At 39.1% G+C, this 23286-nt stretch overlaps 1 protein-coding gene across 1 annotated transcript; it reads left to right on the forward strand.

Annotated features, from left to right (window-relative positions):
• The first annotated feature begins 52 nt into the window (after positions 1 to 52).
• On the forward strand, positions 53 to 23164 carry LOC140942834 (uncharacterized). The gene is made up of 29 exons (XM_073391847.1): positions 53 to 189; positions 313 to 398; positions 2020 to 2131; positions 2330 to 2382; positions 3388 to 3470; positions 4378 to 4455; positions 5300 to 5354; positions 5671 to 5769; positions 6759 to 6814; positions 7726 to 7789; positions 8147 to 8256; positions 9303 to 9384; positions 10113 to 10185; positions 11689 to 11752; positions 12618 to 12728; positions 13561 to 13632; positions 14085 to 14220; positions 15445 to 15576; positions 15825 to 15887; positions 16473 to 16548; positions 17521 to 17600; positions 18856 to 18998; positions 19152 to 19161; positions 19658 to 19760; positions 20037 to 20080; positions 20209 to 20285; positions 20755 to 20840; positions 21780 to 21812; positions 22925 to 23164. The coding sequence occupies exons 1-29, from the start codon at positions 114 to 116 to the stop codon at positions 23035 to 23037; spliced, it is 2370 nt and encodes a 789-aa protein (XP_073247948.1). The 5' UTR covers positions 53 to 113; the 3' UTR covers positions 23038 to 23164.
• Positions 23165 to 23286: the final 122 nt, after the last annotated feature.

The raw sequence follows: 23286 nt of genomic DNA on the forward strand, positions 1-23286 counted from the left end.
GGCTTATCTGACTAGTTACTATTCTCCCGCTTAGTAACGCCAAAAGCAAACTTGTCTGTGGAGAAGAAGATTTGCTCCTTTCACGAAAGTTTGATCTTCGATTTCACTGCAAAATGTTGAAAAGACGATCTCAGTCAACAGATATAACACCTTTGGTGAACAGTGCAGTCGAGAAACTGCAGGAACTTGGTATGGAATGAATGATTGCTGCTATAGATCCAAAATTAATTGTCCAGTTCTTCTGCATTTATAGTAATTTGTCTTCCAGTTCTATTAATTTTTTGTGATTGATGTAAATATTTATGTTCCTAGGGCATAATGTCAAGACAAGCAAACACAGTGTTGAACCAGTGGATACCTCTGGCTTGGATATTGTCATTAAAGCCCTCAAAGACTTGGTAAACTTTAAAGCGTTTTCGAATTATAGGTAGAACTACAATCATAGCTAGTCCTGAAGCTAAATTTGTTGGGGAGGCTCCCATTTCTACCTCTTTTTCTTCTTCTTTCCCTGGCCCCGTTGTTCTGTTATATCTCAACACTGAATAGAGGGGATCGGGGAGTGTTTAGCAAATTTAGGGAAAAGCATCTCTTTTGGTAAACTGCATGGAGTAAAGCAGTGATGCTGTTAAGTTGTACGTTCAAAGTAGATGGTGAACATGCAAGCTCTGTAGCTGGTTTTACATTACCCTCGAGTCGTGAGAGGTTCCTTGTAGGCTGTGGGTCAGGTTGTTCCCTTGTGACAGAGCAGTACTAGACTGGATTATAGTATTTTTTGTTGAAGCCATCTTCTCCAGATGGATCCTAAGAATTTGGCTTGTTTCAAGATTTTTAATTGTTTTTACTCTAAATTCTGTAAAAAAAAAATCATACCATTCCAGACCTGTCAAAGTGGATAGAAGTTTCATGCACAACTAGGTTGAACGGGCAGGGATGCGGGAACTGAAGTACTCCAGTGGAACTATACCTCAAATTCCTGAACATCTCTGGGCTGACTTGTCCTCAGTTTTCTCTCACTTATCCCTACACAAGGGATTAGTGCCTAGGAGATGCCAGCATGCAAAGAATGTCGTGCTAGCTGAAAGGTCAGGGCTAGTGGATGTTCCGATTGCTCTAATGAATTCTCTTCTTAATTTGCTCAAGGGACAAGTGAACTTTTGTGGGGGAATTCAAATTACAGATTAATAAACCTTAATAAGAGAAATTCAAAATTCATGTCAATTTAAAGCTGTTTTTTCAAGGTAACCTGATGAAGCAAAATAATAATTATTATTATTACAGTTTTATTACAATGAATAACAACAAAGCAAATGGTGTTTCAGTAAGTTAATAGATTAATAGTAATAAATTAATTATTGGTCCATCTCATCAAATTTTGGGGGGGTGGGTGGGGGGGGGACTAGCTGAAGTGACTTTTGTGCTAGTACATGCTAGGTACAGCTTGCCCTTCATCTGTAAAACTGACCCTTTGTACCAGCTGGATGCATGCATGAGGGGTGGGGGGAGGAGGAGAATTAGAAGGAGGACTGGCCTTCAGCTTTCTTCCCATTATCTTTATTGACTTCCCATGCTTGTCTTCTGAAACAGCGTATAAATCTTAAGAGACAACTCAGAATGAGGAAGACCCTTGCAAGCATCTTCAGTTCTACAGTTTAGAGGGGTTCACCCTTGCATCTTTGACATACAAACATTAGGCTGATAATGTGGCTATGACAACTGTCTGAGCTCAGTTTTCACAAAGGATAACAGTGGCTTTCTCCAAGTTGCAGGACATTTAAGTGTCTATATTAAAAAAAATATAGTATTTTGTAGATCAAAATGAAGTTTAAGTCAATATGGTTTGAACCTAGATCAATTCTGAATTTCCTTTGTTTCTTAACCCTGATTATCCATGAACAGGCTAGAAGACAGGGGAAATTGAGAATCAACCTAAATTAACACCATTTTAACCTGTCATTTGATCCAATGAGGGGTTTCCTGGGATGTTATTTTTTGGCTAAAAATCTTGATCAATTGTTTCAGGAAACGGAGAGACTAAAATTGCATGAGTTGCTGGAGACAGAAACCATTACAGCAAGTGTTCTACGCTACAAGTTACAGTATTTCCCAAGTGATATCAAGAATGAAATACAAGGTACACTGTTGATGAGTATAATTTATTTTTATTTTCTTCTAGTCCTTATTCATGCCTTATTCTGGGAACCAAGTGAAAGCAAAATATTCTTGAGTTATGGCAGCCTTATGGGCGACCATCAAGGAGAATAAATTATGCAGTAAAATAAAAAATCTCACAAACACAAATCTCAAAGGCTTTATTATGATTACTCTTTAGCTGCTGTTTACTCAGCAAGACAATCAAATGAAGCAGAAATCAAGAGATTAAAAGTAAGTACATGAAAAAGAAGTTAAAGTTTTCCAGGAGACATGACTTGTAAATAATTAAGCTTTTTTTAAATCTCTTCATTTTTACGGAAATTCGATCTTGTTACCAATTATTGCAAAAGGCCTATTGCTTTCTTGTAGGAACCAAACCAACTGCTTGTTTAAATATTATCAGGGTTTATTCTAGAGCATGTCCTTGCAGGATTTCCACAATTTGGAAAAAAATGCCACATAAGATTTGCGTTCATGCGTCAAATGGAGCACCAAAAAATAGACCCAAGGATAAGAACTATTTTTTTTGAAATAAAGAATTCAAAAACATCACTGACAACAACACTGATTTGATGGCTGCTCTATAAACTTACTTTGAACTTTTATAGCCTCATACTCTTTCAGTTGCCTGTCTCTCCTTCATTTGAGTCATTATTTCACCAGACAAACATCCGGGATTCTGCAGTAATTCGAGCCCAGGCTTTTTCAGTTGTCCAGAATGTTCCAAAATGGCGGCAAAAGGTCAATAAATGTTCGTTTTCTCACGTACCTTTTGGGGAACCCTCTCTTGGACCCCCTTTATGAAAAAGGGCCCCCTAAAATTACAGAAGGGGATCCATTTGACCCTCATTGGCCAATTTCTAGAATAAACCCTGTATTATTATGAACTAAAAATTCCTTAAAAATCCCAATTTGGGATTGCACAGCAAAGAGAAATTACCATAAAATTCCGAAAATAAGCTCCTCCATGTATAAGCCCCTCCAAATATAAGTCCCTCTAACCGGTAATGCAAAAAAACCTCTTGGAAAATTGCCCTAAAATACAAAGTAAAACAAAGCAAAAACTTCCAACAATGAGACTAGCCCAATCGATTTTGAAACGCAAGTTTCCCTCTGTAGATAAGCCCCTCCAAAAATAAGCCCCTCAAAAAGGGCCTTTGAAAATATAAGCCCCGGGGCTTATTTTCGGAATTTTTTAGTAGATTGACCATTATTTTTGTTGCTGGGGTGTTTTAGACACAACTGAACACAATCATCAAGAACATTAAGTCCTTGGAGGAAAGGCATCAAGACCTTGCAAAAGAAAATGCAAAACTGGAGTAAGTTACTACTAACTGTATGTCATAATGAAAAATACAGGGTCAACTTGCTCTCTCAACTTGCTCTCTAAAAGAGAGGTCAATAAGACTCTTTTTTTCAGTGAAATGTAATTTTTAATTTAATTCAAGTCAAAATCTTTTAGCGTTCATTTGAAGGTCAGCTGATTCTCAATTTCCTTTATCCCTTAGCCCTAATTTGTGAATAGTTAAAGCTAGGAGAGAAAGGTATTACCGTATTTATTAGAATAAGTGCCCAACTTTGAATTACCGCCCACCTTGAATAAGCGCCATCCTAAAGGCTGGAAAAGTTAATAAGCACCCAGCCTCGAATAAGCGCCCATCCCCAACCCACCTCCCTCTATTCCCACTCAAACTGAAATAAGCACCCACTCCCACCCCACCCCATTTCCCCTCCCACCCCCAAAAAATTGAATAATTACTAATAAGAGACTTCACGGAAGACAGAGTTTTCTTCAGAGTATTTTACTGAAACCTTGCTTTGTTACATCTTCTCATTTTGTTATTACCATTTATTATTTTGTTGCAAAATAAACATAATACACTTGCTTAAAATGGTGAAAAATGTAATAAGCACCCACTCTCAAGGTCCAAAAATAAACGCCCAGGGCAGTTAATCGAATAAATACAGTAAATCGAGAATCAATCCAGGTAAAAAGGTTTAACCTAAATTTGACTTATTATATCAGTCATGTGCACTTTGTAAAAAGTGTCTGTAAGTGAGGGTCGGTTGGGAGAGCTACCAAACTATAAAATGACAACAGATGTTCAGAAATAAAAGCACAGGTGTCATCATAAAACCTGATAAAAAGTCCTAGTGTGGAAATCAGACAAAATGTATGTAATTAAATCAGTTTGATATATCTGTGTTGCTGAATTTTCTTTTTAGGCCTGAACGGAATGATATGCAAACAGGGCATGATGAAATCATTGCGCTTCTCAATCAAAAGATGGCTGACAAGGCAAGGTAAGGGGTTTACAATATAAATGTTCAAAATCTACTGAGCAAGAAACAAGATTAATAGCCTATCTAGGTCACCGATGCAGGTTCTTAATAGTTTTTGTCCGACTTTTAAGGCTAGTGTCTTGTTTTATCAACTTGCCTTCATACATAATTAAACTCCAACCTCTTCTTGAGGCTGGACCTACAATCTTGGACAGAATACAATGGAACAGCAAACCCCAATCCACCCCCCCCCCCCAACCCCCCTCCCCCAAAATCAAGGATGAAGCTGTTCAAACTGACATCTTGTGGTTAATAAATTTAAAAAAAAAATCACTAGTGACGCAGATAAAGATTGATTTTAAGAAGCTATTGAATGTTTACTCTAGGCAAAAAAGTTGTGACCTGTAGCCTCTGCTACCAAAAGGTCTAAAAAGTTCTAAGGAGAATGTGAATTTGGTACTAAGGGAAAAAATACCAATAAATAATTTTCTTTTTATGAAAAAAAAAAAAAGACTTCATGTACTGTACACTGTATGCACATCCTCTCTATGTCAGCTTCCAATGCAATATAGTACTTTCCTATTAATGGGTGCTTACCAGCGTAAACAATCTTGCTGGAAATCTTGTGCATGAACATTTAGCAAATGAATTAATTTAAAGTTACAATTGGGATAAGTATGGTATACCCGCAACATGGTATATCCAAATCAGCTGGAGAGATAAAAAAGAGTAGAAAACTTGTAATCTCATGCATCAAATCCTGCCTCATATTTTATGAAACTTTGGAATGTTGCTGATCCACTCTTGGGAAAGATTTTTTACTTGATATTTATTCCTTATTTCATCTCTTTTCTTATCTATCCAGCAAGCAAATAACTCTTAATGAGACTCGTGACAAACTCAGAGAGACGTACAAACGGGTAAGATAATAATTATTATAGGACTGAAAAATAATCATGATTTAAAAACAAAAAGTATCATTTTAAATTGTGTTTTTTTTAAGTCAGTTTTTGTATGAGAATTAAATGAAAAGTAGCTTGTGGTGCCTACTTTTATACCACCATGCTATGACTGGATCTTTCGTCTTATTTCCAATGAATAAATAAATAAAATAATATTGTCTTGAATGGACATCCAAACTCAGCAGTAATAAAAATTACTGTAGGACTTTCTTCCTTAATTTTAAAGACTCATAAAATTGGATAAAACAATGAACTTCAATTTTCATCACCACAGATAATTGAGCTGGAAGATTCTATTGTTCAACTGAAAGAAGATTTGGTTCATGAACGAGAGGAAGCACGCCTGGAGAAAGAGAAGCTGAAACAGTCTGTGGTAAGAATTTTTCAGGACTGTGTTTCATGTATACTTGTATTTATGATTTATTTTGTAAGCCATGGCAGTTACATGTATTTGGGGTATTGAACATTAGACTGATAAATCTGAAGAGAGATGGCTGCATCTACAGCTATAGGTGTCTCAATCATCAATCAGAACAGTTTTAAATTCAATAAATTAAGATAATACCCAAGATTAATACTTTTGATAATATAAACAGCTTCAAACTGCTAAAATTACTTAATAGTTGGTGGAGATTGGCGGCAGTTAGGAAAGGAGGTTTGCATGGCAACCCTGCGGTGGAGAGGTTAAAGGCACCAACACACATAATCCAGTCATTAGAATAATTAATGAAACAAAGTGGAGTAGTTTGCTAGCCAGGACGAATATTCTTTTTATTTTGATTTGAATATTTGATTATGCGCCCGAAAAGTTACCGGGACTCTCGAGAAACGGGCCCCCGGTGCTGTGTAGAGGGGTAACCGCGGCAGGCATTGTATTGATCTTAAGGCAAAGAGAAGTTGTTTTAAGGGAAATCAATGGGTTAATCCAGTTAGAAGTTAATAAAGATCATGGCCATCCCTTAGAAGACCCGTCCTTCCACCCATATATAAAGACCTTATTTAGCCTGTGTCAAAATGCTGCCCCCCTTTTACTAAGCCGGCTAAAATTTACCTGACTCCAAAACCCTTAATGCCACTATCTTTATTGAGACATTTTGTCTTTGTTGTGGTTTCAAGTTTGTCAAACCATTCTAAACTTATTTTTATTTATCCTCAAATGTTTCTGATACATTTTGCCATAATCTGAGACAAATGAAAACAAACAATAGACTGGTATGAAAATTTTAATGGCGAAAAAAAAATGAGCAACAGCAATATATAATAATACATGCCCACATGCACGAATGTAAGTGTTAACAACAGTAAATTCTAGTTTAGATTTCTGAGCTTCAGTGTACAGAAATATATATATATTTTTTTTAGGCCGATACCCAGAAAAAAGCTGAGGAGCAGAGGAAGACAAATATAGAAAAGAGAAAGTAATATTATTACTTCTAGATAATTATTATTAATTACACATATATAGATCAAATTTCAAAGGAAAGGGAAAATTTGCTGGGGGATTACAGGGTATTTCTGCTTTGATATTTTTTAATGTTTTTACTAAAATTGTTATAAAAATTATTTACTGTCAGTGTACATGTACTTACCATAAGTAGGCTCATTAACAGAGCAATGCAGAATAGCATCAACCAAACATTAAGAAACTACCAAGTGATTGGATGCTGACCAAAGATGAGAGTGGAAACCCATGCCTTGTAAAAGTTTTAAGCGGAACTGAAAAAGTTCTTAAGAGCCAAATATTTTAGTTTGTAACATTTTCATTTTAGTCTTTTAGTCGTTAGTCTTTGTATTTTCATGATAGTTAAATCTTTTAGTCTGACTGTAATATTTTTTCACTTAGCCTTTTTAGGGTTTAAACTTTTTCACCTTTAGCATTTTATATTTGATTGTAATTAGTAGTTTTAATATTATTTAATCTTAGTCAGAGGACTTCTCTGAAAACCACTTAATATGATGGGAGCTTCCTCTATAAAGATTATTTATTATCATTATTATTATTATTATTATTATTATTATTGTTGTTGTTTGTGCTTGGGTGCAGGGAAAGTGGAAGGTGGGATTTTAAGTTGTGTTATATACTATTCATTCCTCACCTGCAGCCACTAACCTCTCAAACTTGGTAGACTGCAGTCATTATCAGATGACACTCAGATAACTTTCAAGTAGAAAGATGTAGAGAAATATAATATATTGTTTTTCTTCTCCAAATTCTAGTTTAAGTGCATGCTTATTGGTTATATAAATTTCTAAATAATGCATGCCCAACACTTGTAGCCCAAAACATCCTTGTAAAACTCTACAGTTGAGATGTGTTTCTTTCCTGCAGGGAGATTGATAAATTACAAGAAGAGTTGGTTGACAGTGAATCAATTTTGGACTCAAAGAGAAAGGTACTGGCACGTACAACCTTTAAGACTTACTATTTACATTAGTCAGGTAATGGTATATGTATTTGCTTAAATTAAAATGTATTTTTAATGTTTGTGAAGAGTTGTGACACTTATCATTACTTAACAATGTTTATAAATTAAAAAGGTTAACATTGTCATACTCAAAAGAATGCCACTAACAGTTTTGTTCTAGTGTTATATAATTGTGACTTTTATGTGCCAGTAAGTTTTAAAATAATCCTCTGTAGTATACATTCAAGTGAAATGTTTTTGTTTGATCAATTTTACTGACATGGGCTATTTGGGACATCGGTTGGGACAGAATAAAGTATTCTCAGTGTTTCTGTTTATTTCTAGGTTATAAGAAAGTTTGAAACTTCTCGTAATAGACTGGAAGCTCAAGAAGTTCAACTGAACAGACAACTTCTAAAGGAGATCAAAGATAATTCCAATTTAACACAAGAAGGGTGAGTTGTCAAACTTTTGTATCCACATGTAAAGCCCTACGTGTGCAAACGCATGCAACATTGTTGACCAACAACTCCCAACATTATTGAATGTTACATGTTCTGTCTGTTTGCACATTTTGTTGCATGTTGTTGCGCAAAGTTTGAAACTGGTCAAACTTTTGAGCCAACAACTCCCAACATTTCTTTTGTTCTGTGATCGCTGAAGCGTAGTACAACAATGTTGGATCCATTTGCACAGCTCTTGCAACATTGTTGGTGCCATGCCTGCACATTACACATGATCTCCAAAGTCTCATGGGTTGTATCATTCCCACAATGCACTGCAGGTTTCAACATTGTTGGGAGTTATTTATTGCATCTGTTTTCACACCACTACCCACATTGTTAGCCCAACAGTATTGGGAGTTGTTGTGTCAGTTTGCACATAGCTTAACGCTTACTCAAAGAAACATTATTCACTAATGAATCTAATGCTAAAACATGAATAAGAACACCACGCAAAACTGGGGGGATCTTAAGCATAAAGCTCCCAGTGGAAATGGTGGAGCTTTGAACTTTAGGAAGTACTAATTTTTGAGTCTGGATGAAATCCTGTGGTGTGGCAATTCAAATGAAACCTCTTTCACAGTTGCTTCACACGGTTCCATCCAAACCTACACCATGGAGAGTCATAATAATTTTCCAGGGGAGGAGGGTGTCAAAGGGCAAATTTTAAAAAGGGCTATATTTTACTGGAAGATGTAGAGTGCCATGGAGGGGGGTGACGGGTCGAACCAGTAAAACTGCATGGGGGGGGGGGGGGGATTATGCATGGATATTTTCTAGGGTAACACATTACCATAAGGGATCGCTTGGCCTAAGTCACACGTGAAACATGTGTTTTGAGGTTGCACACATCATGAACTTAAACTTTTTGGTCATGTATTTGTTGAGTTATATAGATGCAAAGTGCAAAGTTTTCAGAAGTTTGAGGTTCGTCAAGAAGTGTGTGATCTGTTATGAATTTTAAACAAGGAAATCTCTTTTGAATTTCATCATTATAGGATGAAAATTGTCAAGGAGCACAATGAAATGACTGAGGGATTGGAAGCCAAAAAGCGGGCGCTGTTGGCACAGCTAGAAATGGTATTTGTATTTTTATTTACTCCATTCTTTATATAAAAAAAATACATCAGGCTCCAGTTTTTCAAAAGTTGGATAGCACTATCCATCGGACAAATCACTATCCAGTGGACAAGTATTACAAAAACTGATTGTGTTATGTGCTCGATATTTTGTACAATATTAATTATTAATAGAAGGTGTTTAGACAGAAAAAAACTACATGTATGTAAGGTTAGCAAGAAAATTAAGAATGGAGAAGGGCACAGTATAGTAAAACTAATTATAACCGTTTAACACAACACTACGTTGCTTCAAAAGATGCGGTCATCACCATTACTGACCAGTGACCATAGTATGGTATGATCATGAAATGGTTTGAAGGCTGCAGAAAATAACTGGATCATTAAAAGGATTAACTATTTGTGCACTGACATGTAAGCTACGAAATAAAATGATAAAATAATTACTCAAACATTCAATATAATTTTCAATGATTCGTGTTAATGATGTATATGTCACAATTCAAATTTGATTTCAGGTTAAAAATTTTTAACCTTGGTTAATTCTTAATTTTCTTTATCTTTTAGGGCTAGGAGACATTAAAAATTGAGAATCAACCTAGGTTAAATGAAAATTAACCTGAAATCAAATTTGACCTGTAACATATATAAACTATTTATGTATGTAACACACAGTGTATGCTTTCCCTTTTTTAACAAAAATGGAATGAGACTGTCTTTTTTCACTAGCTCCAGACAAATCTGAAAGAAGCAGAAGAACAAGAAAAACAGCTAAGTTTTGAAAAGAAATCCCTGCAAAAAGGTTTACATTGTCTTTTAATAAAGATTATAATGTCCTATTGGTCCATTAGGGAAAAGCAATTGGACTTCAGGATACAACTCCTTACTTCCTGTTACACCTAGCAACAGTTAGTTAGAAATATATGGCTGAGTCTGCAAGCGGGCAAGATGAAGCGAATCTTTTGTTCTGATTGGCTACTCAAGTGGGCAAAATGGGTTATCTTCCCCGGGGGGAATGTGCTGGGTATGTGCTGCTGGCCTCTCAGAACCTCTACCCCATCTTAGTCTATCCTGTGGCCAAATATAGACCCCATCTTAGTCACTTTTGGGAAAATGTCATTTTCACGATCCCAACCTTGTAACTTTCTTTTTTTGCATCTAACTTATAAAGCCTTTTAACTAGGTCATCCTGATTTGTTTTTTCACATTGGTTAAGTTAAATGAAGTAAAGATCTTCCCATTTTTAAATCCCTACCTACCTGAATTTTCTGATCCCCCTTAATCCCGAAAATGTGCGATCCCATTCTGGTAACTCTAATGAAAATACAGCCCCATTGTAGTCAATCCAGTCTCGAAAGTGCGACCCCATCCAGTGGCGCATCCCCGTAGGCCGATTACAAGGAAGTACCTCCCCTACCCGGGGTCTATCTTGCGTGCTAGAGATTTCCCACATCGCTGGATATTGGCTTCTCCTATTTGTGTTTTTGTTGACCTTGACTTTTTCTCGGTCGATAAAAACGAAAAAAAGTACTCGGCTAATATCCAGCCAACTTGACCTCATGTCCATATCTTCATCAAGAGCGTACAATCAAAGCTATCCTTGCGACAACTCTCATCAGTGACCAGCTCTATTTACGGCCACCTTTATGAAACCCCTGTTTGAACGATGACTTAAGCTTTGTGATGAAAAGCTCCCGTAAGTGATCGCGACCTCTTTTGGGATTACCCAACTGGACTTTTCCTTTGTTTGTAAGCTCTTGTAAGCAACCATTCAACTCATTCTTGCACTAACATTTGGACTTGGGGTTATTTTTTGTCTACAAAATTGGACGTAAAGTTTAGCCTTGTCTATATCAGATATAAAGACACTCGTTATACATTGTCAAAGTTCTTTTGTTTTTCCATTATAAATTATTAATTAGTTTCTGCTCAGGCGTCCCAAGCTCACATTACGAGTGTGTTTATGGTTTCTAAAGCTTTCATAAGCGACCACCCTCTATCATTTCAAGATACGGTCCCTTACGTACAAGAGCTCACTCTTGTAAGCGACCAGCTCTGGTTTCAACCACTTTCTTGAATTTCCGAGGAGGTCGCTTACGAGAGCTTCAACTGTATTTGAAATCCCTAGTCTGAGTTCTGTAGAATAAACCAGTGACTACATGGGGCCCAGACTGTGTATATTGCTTTTCATCGAGTTTCCTTGCCCTCTGGTTTTGTTTGTTTGTTTGTTTATTGATCTGGGTTTGTTTGCTTTGGACATTCTCTGATTAAGGTTATCTCCTTATTTTCTTATTTTTATTTCTAGATCTGGAGACTGCTATTGAACTTCAGGAACAAGATGCTGGGGTTGTTCGACAACATGAAAGAATGTAAGCACCACCCCACTAATTAGGGCTTTTAAGAAGTTAGTCCTTTGTTAAAAGACTAAAGCATTTTCCCTTTCTTGATCATTTTATAAACTGTCGTAACTTTTTCTCTTGATTATGTATTGATATAAGAATACTGATGTTGGTCACTCTTTGAGTTTAAAGGGTTATTCAGACAACCCATTTTTCATAAAATTGGAACTTTATTGAGGCTGCAAGGATTTTAGAATCATATTCAAAAATTGCAAGGAAGTCTTTGAATTGGGGCGGTGGGAGGGGGTAGGCGTATGTTTTATTAGAAAATGTAGTTAAGATTTTTCCACAGCTGCGCATTAAACTAAGACCACTTGTTTTTGGTCAAAGTTAATATGGCCTTGGCTCCCACCAGTCGTCAGAAGGTCATTCCTGAGGGGAGGGGAGGGGGGAGTCTGTGCATAGGCTATCCTGCTGGGAGCACTTGGATTTCTTTCTTCAGGTTTGGCAACTCAAATGTGTCAACCTTGTTGCAGGGAGGAGTTTAACTTCGGTCTTGGGTTGTGAGTCAAGGGCCGTGCATGAATGATTTGCCAGAGATATAGCCGACTTTTCACTAGTGACACGTCATCAGTATGGAATTTCTGCGCTCGTTCCTCGGACGTCATTTCTCGCGGAAACTAGCAGCCTCCCACGAAGACGTTCTTAGGGGTTCGTTACGCGGGGCACGAACGCGTGCGCCTGCGTGGGAGGTTAGGAAACCAGTCGTGTCGTCGTGAAATGTGGACTGTTTTCTTAGGCTAGTGAATGATGTGAATTAAACGAGTTACAGCGTTTTCATATCATTTCCAACTGTCTGAATTCAATGCATGCCTCTCCTGCCTTAAACCTTTAGACTTAAGAGAGCAAAGGAATCTTTACATCGTCAGAATGAAGAGTGCGCCCGAATAAGATCTGAAAACATGGAAATGGAAGACGAGATGGGGCAGCTAGAGGAAATCCACAAGTAAGATAAAAACGTTTATTTTACTGGTCGAATAGCATGTTCCTTAGACTAACCAATACCATTAGAAGTGAATGTTACAAAATTGCCTAGCGCTCACTGCTTCCTAGCTAGTCAGCCGCTTGCACTTTCGTAAGTGTTTATTTTTACTTATAGGTTTACGAAGCCTGCAGAACAAGCGTTACTTTTTCGCGTTTTCAGGCGATTGAAGGCACACTTAAGGCAAGCGGGAATGAGAGTTGAGCTCGAGACGCGCGCGACGAAAGAAAGGATCCTATTTTGCGCTTACCTCCTCGCGCGTGTCTGGCGCTCCGCGCACGCCCCGCGCTAGAAAAAAATTGAATAAACACACTCAGCTTATATTGAGTTTGAGGTCTCATTTTAAACCCGTGGGTCTAGTAACGGGATTGGGAAATAGTATTCAGTTTTGCTGGCGATGGGATAGCCTGCGTAGACAGCCGTCTCTCCTTACTCCACGCCGCTAGGGACCTCTCGCCAGGGGGAATTTGTGCAGGCGAAACATTTCGCCAGGGCGGAATTTGTGCAGGCGAAACGTTTCGCCGGGAGGGGAGTTTGTGCAGGCGAAACGTTTCGCCAGGGGCGGAATTTGTACAGGCGAAACTTCCCCAGCGGCGAGGAGCGAGGAGCCTGATCCGGCTGTTTCCGCAGGCTAGTGATGGGATTTTTGGAATTCATTTACAAAACACTCATGCACTAGAGAGATACGTCGGTGGGGGCGTAGTATTTCTTTAGGATAGATTATCAAAACGTCAAAGAGAAAACACAATCTTATAATTTGCGTGTTATCGTTCCCTATAATGTTTTTTTTTTTCAGGGCAACTGTGGATGTGTTCACTAAAGAAATCGAGGCTTCTAAAACATCTTTGTCGTCTGAAAGAAAGGACAGGTGAGTATTGCTTAAAATAAGCCCCCCCTCTCTAATAAGCCCTCCCCTCCTCGGGCACGTCTTGTTATCCTTAAGTAATAAATGATAGACTGTATAAATCAATCACGACCGTAAAAATTCGTGTGGGCTGATCCGGGATGGTTTATTCACCAACTGGAAGATCGGATTTGTTTTTGATCCTCGGCTGCATGACCTCCAACTTCTTGCACTTAAGCTTTTTCACTTTGTATTCTACTTCTTTATGGACAACTGATACCATCGTCTTTGCTAAATTACATAAGCCTCCCGTCTCTATTAAGCCCCCCCCCCCCTCAAATGTGTTTGAAATGATAAGCCCCCCCCCCCCTCAATAGAGGTATACTTGCTGAGTGCCCTATATCCTCATGTACAGTAGCTCTTCATCTTAACGCAAATCTGTGGAAAATAAGATGTCGATATTTCTTTTTCTGTAGGCAAACCTTGCAGAGTAAACGTGACAACGTAACAAAGGAAGTAAACGAGTTTAAGAGTGATTATGGACGATATATGGCAACAATGTCGAAGAAAGTAACTGAAGGAAAAGCCGAACATGCGAGACTAACAGAATATGTAAGTGTTAAAAGTAATTCGTTACTATAAAAGCGAGAGGGAGACTGGACCGAGTTAACTTTCGCAAAGACTTCTGGGACTGTAGCTGACGCGCGTCCCTAGTAACGATCCCAGAAGCAATTGCGGGACGCATTTCGGCTCCAGTTCCCTTCTCGATTCTTAATTGGCGAGTAGGCTAAACGAAAAAAATATCATAGTGTTCCCTTAGATGCAGTTTTGGTAATGCATCATGGAAGTTACGCCTGACTGCTTCCTTTTTCTCTATTTTTCTTTCCTTTTTTCTGTCTTTAAAGGTTGCGCGTGGGACTGTGCCGTTGTTGCGTCCCATTGCACTATGGGACTGTTTTGAGGAGGCAGCGTAGGAAACGGGGTCAAAATTCGTACCCCAAAACGGTCCCATGATGCACTTTAATACAACATCGACGGCCCAGTCTCAAGTTGGTACTTCATTTCAGTGGCCCTTTTGCAAGTGATTTTGTTTGACATCGATACCATGTATGACGAGCTTAAAAATTTCGCGCCACTCTCGTAACCATCGCAAGCTAGACCAAAACTAAACATGATTTTTTAGCATGTATCTTTCCCGCGCGTCGCGTGTTTCGTGTGCGCGTTATCTTAAGTCAACCACAAAGCTTAGTGACGTAAAACCAATGCATTTCGAGCCTAACAACGACAACGGTTAATTATTAAAATTTTCACAATAAATTACAGCGAAACCCCGCCCGAAAATGCTGAGCAGTAAACAAATTGTAATCTAGAGGGAGGGGGAGGGGAGTGAACACATAGAGAGAACAGGTTGGGAAGTGATATGACTCTATCTGTAGCATGGCAGCCTACCCATCAACCGAAGGTATTGTCATAAACACTCAGCAGGGTTCTATCTAAGATTTATCGTTTGGGGGAAAAGTCCCGAGTGGCCAAAGGCCACGAGCTTCCTAGGGGGGTCCGCTGGCATGGCCCCCCGAAATTTGTTTTAAAAGAATATGCGCTGAGATGCAATCTGGTGCATTTTGAGACAATTTTGAGAAATGTTGCAGTGTGTGCACCGTCCTCGACACGTCTGGATCATTTTTCCAATATTGTTACTTATATACTGAAATGATAACAATATTTTTGTTTTTGGTGGGGGAGGGGGATCTTCCACCCCTCAAATACCCTAGATAGAACTCTGCTCAGTGGTTCATTTATGCTAGTTTTTTTATTTTGGTGGTGTCTTCATTGAAGGGAACACAGCTGCAGAAAGACTTAAAAAACGATGAACTGGATATAATTGAAAAACAGAAACAGCTGAAGAAAGCTAAACAGGATTACACAACATTACAGAAACAGCTCAAGACACAGCTGAAAATTCTTCAAGTAAGTTGTGCGTTAACTAACAGGTGTCAAGATTTTCCAAACTATCCTATTCATTTTGTTCTGTCTATACATTTTTTGAGCTTTTGATTGGCTAACAGATTTTGCGCTACGTTTTGTTAAACTCACGAAGTTGACTTACTTGCCAAGTAAGTTAAGTTTAAATGTCCCCTGAAGGTCTCCTTAAATAGATAGCTATTCCAGTAATTTCGAGTAAAGAATGTCCGATTGTTCTTTTTTTACTCCCTCAGGAAAGCATTGAAAAATTAGAAAAAGAAAGGGGCAAGAAAAAAGATATAATCGAGGACAAAACGGTAAGTAAGTGAGCTCTAGCTAACGGAATGATTAACGGACAAACCTCTGCTAACTATAAGTATGAACGAATGAACCAAGAAATAGACGAATCGATAACTTACAGGAAAAGCGTCGACTGAGGACCGAACGACCGACCGAGTCACAGAGTCACCGACCGACCGACAAACCAACCAAGTGAAAAAACTTACCAACGAATGAGTAAACGAATATGATAGCGAACGGAGGGAATGAAAAAATGAAGAATTATGCGGACAATGGATTTCCGAGATATCAACGAACGAAGAAATGACTGACCAAGCTGCCGAATGACCGACCGACCGACAGAACAAATACACCAACCAGAGCAGCTGACTAATATCAGTGTTTCCAACTTAATGGAAGTAGGGAATATTTTAGAGAGTATTCCTTTGTGTTCTGGGCGGGCGGACGGTACCCCTGATCTACACCATTCCTCTTTTTCCTACCTTTTTTCGCAGTGGTTGTAACTTTGGAAACAATTTCTGAAGTTTCACTGCAAATGCTTTGTCGAACAGAGATTCAGAACACGTGTCATTGGTTATTTTGTTATTGTTTCTGTCTCTTAGCCAGTCTTCAAGGACCTGGAAGCTCAATTCAAAGAACGCACTCAAGAGTTCGAAACAACTAAAAAAAGCATAGTGGGTAAGAAAGTAGCTTGCGTGCAACTCCTCTTTCCATTGTTGTTCGCGGAAAAAGGGTGCAACGAAAGAAACACGGGACGTCTCCGCGCAGGCTAGTGAGAATGCCTTCACATTTGTTCTGCAATCTGAGGAACTTCTCCTCTATATTTTGAATTAGCAGCTTCATATAACTGACTTCAAAGTGTGATGCGATATTGTTACTGTGTCGCCCAGCCATTAGCCTGCAAACGAAGACGTATTTCCGGTCGGGTAGAGAGAAGTGACGACCGGAAATACGTCTAGGTTCGCAAATATGTAAGAAACAATGCCAGCCAATCAGGAAAACTGGCATCGTGGTCAAAACAGTCTAGAGCACGTTTCATATTCCTTTCGTTGAATTGAAGTGAAATATCTTGAAACAAAAACAACCTCTAGGTGGCCTAGCTGCCTTTTTGGTTTATATATACCGAGTACACACATCTTTATGCGTAGAGGAAAGATTTACTGGTGGCGTTTACTGCTTCTTTTTGTTCGATGAGCGGACTCGGGATGATGATCAGTTGGTGCGTCTTTCGCGCGCGCCCGCGTACAATCCGCTTTCAATGAAAATAAGAGTTTGAGCAAGGACGTCTCGAGTCTGCCAACGTGGTACGTTTTCACCTTTGATCTTGGGGTGGGGTACTTTCTGAAATAAACAGTTGCATGTGTGCCTCCTGTACGGGCTTGATTTTTTATTGTTTTGGATTGAAAAACGTTTCTTTTCCGGAAATAAGCATCGATCGACGGGTTTGGTCTTACATGTCGTTTTCTGGGTTTTAGGGCTACAGTTATTAATTGCATATGATTAGTTATAAAGGAAGAAATTATATATTTTTACAAGGTAATGAGGGTTAAACATCCCACCCGTGAATTGTTAGTCGTACATTATCCGGCCTTTGAAAATGCATCATAATACAGGGGTTTTAAAAAGGCAGTGTTTCTGTGTATATTGCAGACCTTAAAAACAAGAAGGCAAGTTTGGAAACATCCGTGGAAAGGGCTCAGAGAGATGTGGACAAGTTAGCGGAGCCACAGGTTGGTGATATTAAACTAACAAAGCGCTTTGGGCAGTTGGGATTAGAGCTTTTTTGGGCAGTGTCGTCAATACTGCTGATTGGTTTAGGTTAAGCCAAAAAAGGCGTGCGTTTTATTGCCCGCCAATCGCAGCACACGCTGACAATCCAAACAACCAATCAAATCTCGAAGCCAACACGTGTAGCTGATACCAAACGCAAGAAATCACATGTTGATAAGTTACGGATTGGGACGGAAGCACCTCTGCCTCCTCCCTTCGGGGGTGACTTCCGTATGGAGGTTATGGGGGTGCTTATAAAAGAGACAAATTAGGTACGTGGCTCAGGTTTTTTTGACCTGTCGTAAAGGAGATTATAGTAAAACAGTTAACTAATTCTCGGAACTAATCATTGGAGCTGTAGTGAGCTGTACTTCAGTGATAGCATGACGGCGTTTGCTTGTTTTATATACAGCTATTTCGAGAAAGGTTGTCGGAAAAAATGTGGAAGCGGTAATCCCGAAAGGTAACATGGGATCTGATCAATACGCTGTTCCTAAGCCTGACACTGTAGCCGTCCAACCTACTTTTATTGCTTTCCTTTAGCACTCGCAAACATAAGTCCATGGCCTGTCATGCCATTCTATCAAATCTTTTCGAAGAACAATGAACCCAAAACCACCCATAATACCCTTCGGGATTGTCGCGTGCACTTTTTCCGAAAACCTTTCTCGAAACATCTGTACATAATCATTTCTTCACGCTCTCCTCTCAGCGGTTACTGTATAGGTAAAAATATTAATATTAGCTTTCCGTCCCGAACACTTTAATTGAGACCAAACCTGCAATTAAACACCCCTATGTGAAACGACAAGCATCCCCGTCTCTTTTTTTGAGAGTCCCCCCCGCCACCCTCCCTGGGGTATAGGAGCCGGTCCACACAAGTCCCTTTTGTTATCATATGCGTAGCACTGCTGACTGCACCATAACGATGTCAATGCGTTAACGAACTTGTCCACACTGAAAATTGTTACGAAAATATCTTCTTGCCATGATCGTTATGTCGTTCTTGTGTGGACAGGAGAGGTCAACGCGATTATTTGTGTTCGTTCACACAATAAGCGGACTGTGTAACACAGCTTAACTCATTTGATCTTACCACACATGGTACACATATCTATTTCAATTCCCTCCCCTTTAATTTATCCTCTGTTTTGTTAACAAAGTGTGGATATATTGTGCGTAGAGACTTGACTTTTATTGCTGCTTTACCAACAGACTCGGCTACACCTGAAGTTGCGTGAGAGGCGGGTCGAGGCTTTGGATCAACTTAAGAACCAATCAGAGGACATAAAAAAGATTGAAACTGCTATTTTTTCTTCTGGTCAGCGGCTAGGAGCTGTTCTCAAAGAGAACCACAGGTTAGAGATCAAAATGTACTCTACTTTTGTATATTTTTTTCCTTGGAGATTCCCCGTCGAATATTTGGGACATAAATGGCTTGAATCTATGGTTCTTCCAAATTGTATTTCACTTTCTCATTTTGTTTCTTTTCTCTTTCATGTTGGCTCAAGATTCAAGCAGGTACGTTTACTGATCATGTTCCTTACTTCATTGCCCAAGTGTCTTGTAGCAGACATGTTGAGAGTATTCACTTAATCCATGTTGAAAATATTATAGGCAGCGAACTTAACCCGGAGCCACGAACACACTGAGATTTCAACAAATGTTGTCGTTGTTGATTGGCTAGCGAACTCGCCAACTCAGACTCCTTTGTAATGAACGTGGCCCATGACTGGTCGTGTCTGTTGGCTGGCACATAAGCTGGCCCAGGTTGAGATCGTTTCACTGTAAGAGGTAGTAACAAGAGATTTCAAGTAACCATTATGAACGTCAAAAAACAATTCAGAGTGAGTGGTTTTATTCGCAAAACAACAGCTCTGCACGTACATCAAACTCTTTGGTACATTTCTTTAACGTCCACTCACGACTACGGCGTGATACTTCCTAATGCGACGTTTCTCTTTTACAAAAGAGAACGGAAATTTACTGCGTTTGCTGCTTATTGTATGTTTTTAAGGCCATTAGACAACTGGAAACAGAAATTGAAACCACAAGGAAGGCGATGATTGCTAACGCTGGAACACAAGGCTCACTAGAGAAACGGCTGTTGGACTACAGGGGTAATTTGATTTAAAAAACTCTTTTAGCCTCGATATTCTCATATAAATTCTCAAGACTGATTTCCAGAGATTTGTTTTAAGATTTGTTTCCATGACTGATCATTTCTTTAACTCTCCTAACCTTTTGTTTTGATGATGTATTGATGTTGTTTGGAGAAAATTGATGTTGGTCATTCTTGGGGCTGGACTAAAAAGGTTAAGAGGAGTAGTATAAACAAAACCGATGCAGTCCAACCTCGATGTGCGACCACCTCTCATCTCTGACTTTTCTTTCAGAAATACTGCAGGAGAACTGGAAAGAAGATCTTCTGCTTGATAAGGTTGGTATTAGAAGGAACAGCTCATAAAGATATGCTCAGTTAAACCAAAATACACAGTGTCAATTATAGAATATTCCGCGAATAGGCGAAGTATTCGTAGTATTTTTCATATTTATTTCTTGTAACAGATCAATGCTGAAAGAGATCAACAGATGCTAGGCGACATTGAAAGACTCCAAGGAGAAACTAGTGTGCGAGAAGAAAGGTGAGGAACAAACAGAGGTGAGAGATAATGCGACTTGTGAGTCTAGTTATGGGTGAACTTCTTTGACTACCTTCACTCATCTCCTCGCGCGCTTACGTGTTTTAGGCCACGTCCACACAAATCCGGAAATTGAAACCGCATATTCTATTTAACCGTTTTCGTATGAACGGGGCCTTAAACCACTCTGGACACTCTGGACACTCTGAAGATGCGGTTTAGTTGAGCGGATTCACTGATTTGGTGTGGACTGAAGGCGAATTCGTGTAAAGAATACGCAGTTCCAAAAAGATCTGGATTCGTATGGACGAGACGTGCGTGAGTGGCTACTCGGGATTCACGTAATTCCCTGAGGTTGTAACGAGCGATTCAGTCACGCAATTCTCTAAGTTACTTACCTATGTCTATATATGTCTTATTTTATATTACGAGGAAGCCATTTAATAGACTATTCGGTGTCTTCTTTCATTAGGATTGATGAAATTCATCAGCAACTTGAGGAACAACTTTCAGTGCTGGCTCATTTTATCGATGGTGTAGCCAACTTGAGACCAAAAGGTTTGTATCACTGATTGTTTACCATTTACAAGGGCAGGCCGGTCGGTTCACGGTTTGGGCAAATGGAAAGCAAAATTCAGGACTGGTAAATTTCGTCTCGGAATCGCGGTTATCATTTGTACAAATCAGTTTCATTTACCAAGAAAGGGCCGCGAAGACGTAAAACTGGTTTAAAAATGGCTTTGAAGAAATGGAAAAAAAATTTCCGTTTAGAATATTCCGTCCGGAAAAAACAGGACTACCTTTTCAGATGTTCAGTTGCTCCCGAAAATTTCCCTCTGGAACGACCGTGCTCCATGTTCCATTTACTTTCCAACCCGATTTTCCGGAAACGTTTTGTAAATTGTAAACAACCTCTCTTCCAATTGTCCCTCTTCAATCCTCTGCTCGGCTGCCCCTTTCCTTTTCCCACCCTTCCTTGTCTTACCCTACCCAGGCTACCCTACCATTCTATTTATCCTCTTTCTCGTCACCCCCTGGCCTATTTCGTAAGTATTTTTATTCAGGCACTAAGGTATTTAGTCGAGAACGGACCTGGGGCCTGTTTCTCGAATGTCCCGGTAACTTTTCGGGCCAGGAAAACTGTGTGTGTTTGTTGTGTTTGCATCGAAGATCAGCGTTTCAATAATTTTGAAAATAATACCATTAAACTATCCGTTGACAAAGCAAAATTGACCGGTATGTGAGTTAGGAACTGTGCTGCTTTTCGACAGGTTTTGTTTTTAAAATTTGCCTTGGGGCCCGAAAAGTTTCCCGGTCTTCCGAGAAACGGGCCACCGGTCCCGAATGAGAGCCTGGCAAAGGCTATGGTCTATTGACTCTGATGATGATTAACTTATCACTACGAACAAATACAGTCCTATGGCTAAGATATTGTATCAAGTTTTACTGAACCCATAAGTACTGTAACGTAATTAGAATATTCGTTTTCGTTTACAGACACTGGCCAATCCAGTCGAAAACCGCCTGAAGGTGAGAATATAATTGATAATCGTGTTTGTTTTGGCGGCTTTCTTGAATGTCCTGGAACTTAACCACCCTCCCATAAATTTTAACATTTTCATCAAGCGGAATTGTCGTACGCTTTTTTATTACCTCGTAGTATGCTTTTAGAGCTTGAGCTTTACGCGAGTACAAGTTAGCACACACTTAAGAATCAAAGAATGCACGGTTTGCCTAACTTGCACCGGTCAATAACAATCTCATGACATGAAGTTCACTATAAATTGCATTGTTATATAGCTGGTTTTTCGAGGGTGCAGGATAAAACGAATCCTGTGTTGTAGTTGTTTTTTCTGTTATTATTATTAGCTACACTAGCAGGCAACGTGAACCTGTCTTTCCTGTTCGCCAACACCCACTTTGTCCGGCAAAAACGTTTTTTTTTTGCCCATATACAGCCGAAGCTCTCCTTACGACCACTCTTGTAGGCGACCAGCTGTAGTAACGACCTCCTTAGGGAAACCCCGTTTGAACTGCAATTTAAACTTTGTAATGAAAAGCTCTCGTAAGCGACCACTTATAGTCTTTATTTAAATCAATAATGAAACTGCCCACTGTGCTAATGGTACGTCGATAAAGATCTTGTACAGCACAGTATTTTATTTGTAAAAGTTCAAGGTCCAAAAAGTTGGACGTAAAGTTTAGCTGTGTCAATATCAGATATAAAGACACTCATTACACATTATAAAGTTCTTTTGTGTTTTTATTGAGTGTTTGAAACTTGTTTTACCATGCGAGCGCTTACGAGAGCTCATTCTCTTATGCCACCAGGTCTAGTTACCACCAGTTTTTCGAATTTCCGAGGTGGTTGCTTACGAGGGCTTCGACTGTACCAGAATTTCATTCCGCTATTACTCTTTTCCCTAACTCTGCCAACGCAGACGTGTTTCCGGTTGTTTCTTCTCTCCACCAGACCGAAAATATGTCTGCGTTCGCAGGCTACCTTCCCCTCAAGACAAACGCAATTAAGACGGAGATATTCCATCATACACAGTTTCATGTAACATACTAAGGTAATATTTTACCTCGCTGGTTAAGACATGTATAGTCCGTTAGTCATCATGATTTTTGCCTACTTTCAGATAAGAGAAAAACAAAATCAAGCATACCGACGAACCGCTCACCTCCACGTTCACCCAAAACTCCAAGGTCACCGACGCGCAGAAAATCCACTAGCGATGTTACAAAGGATTAACAATTTATAAAAGAAATGGAAAATCCAAAATTGATGTTTGATATTTCAGTTAATTTATTACTAAAAGACGTATTTATCTTGAAACTGTAAATATGTGAAAAGCTATTTATAAAGTGAAGTAAAAGTTTGTTGGTATGAATGGTTAACCCGGTCAGAGATTTTTAAAGCTGAAAAACAATGCTCCCCAATGTTTGACGAAGGTCTGTGATGTGTGTGACAGCTTTTACGTGCCGTTACAAGGTCCTTCAA

This window comes from Porites lutea, chromosome 7 (genome assembly GCF_958299795.1).
Source record: "Porites lutea chromosome 7, jaPorLute2.1, whole genome shotgun sequence".
NCBI classification, from domain to species: Eukaryota; Metazoa; Cnidaria; class Anthozoa; order Scleractinia; family Poritidae; genus Porites; species Porites lutea.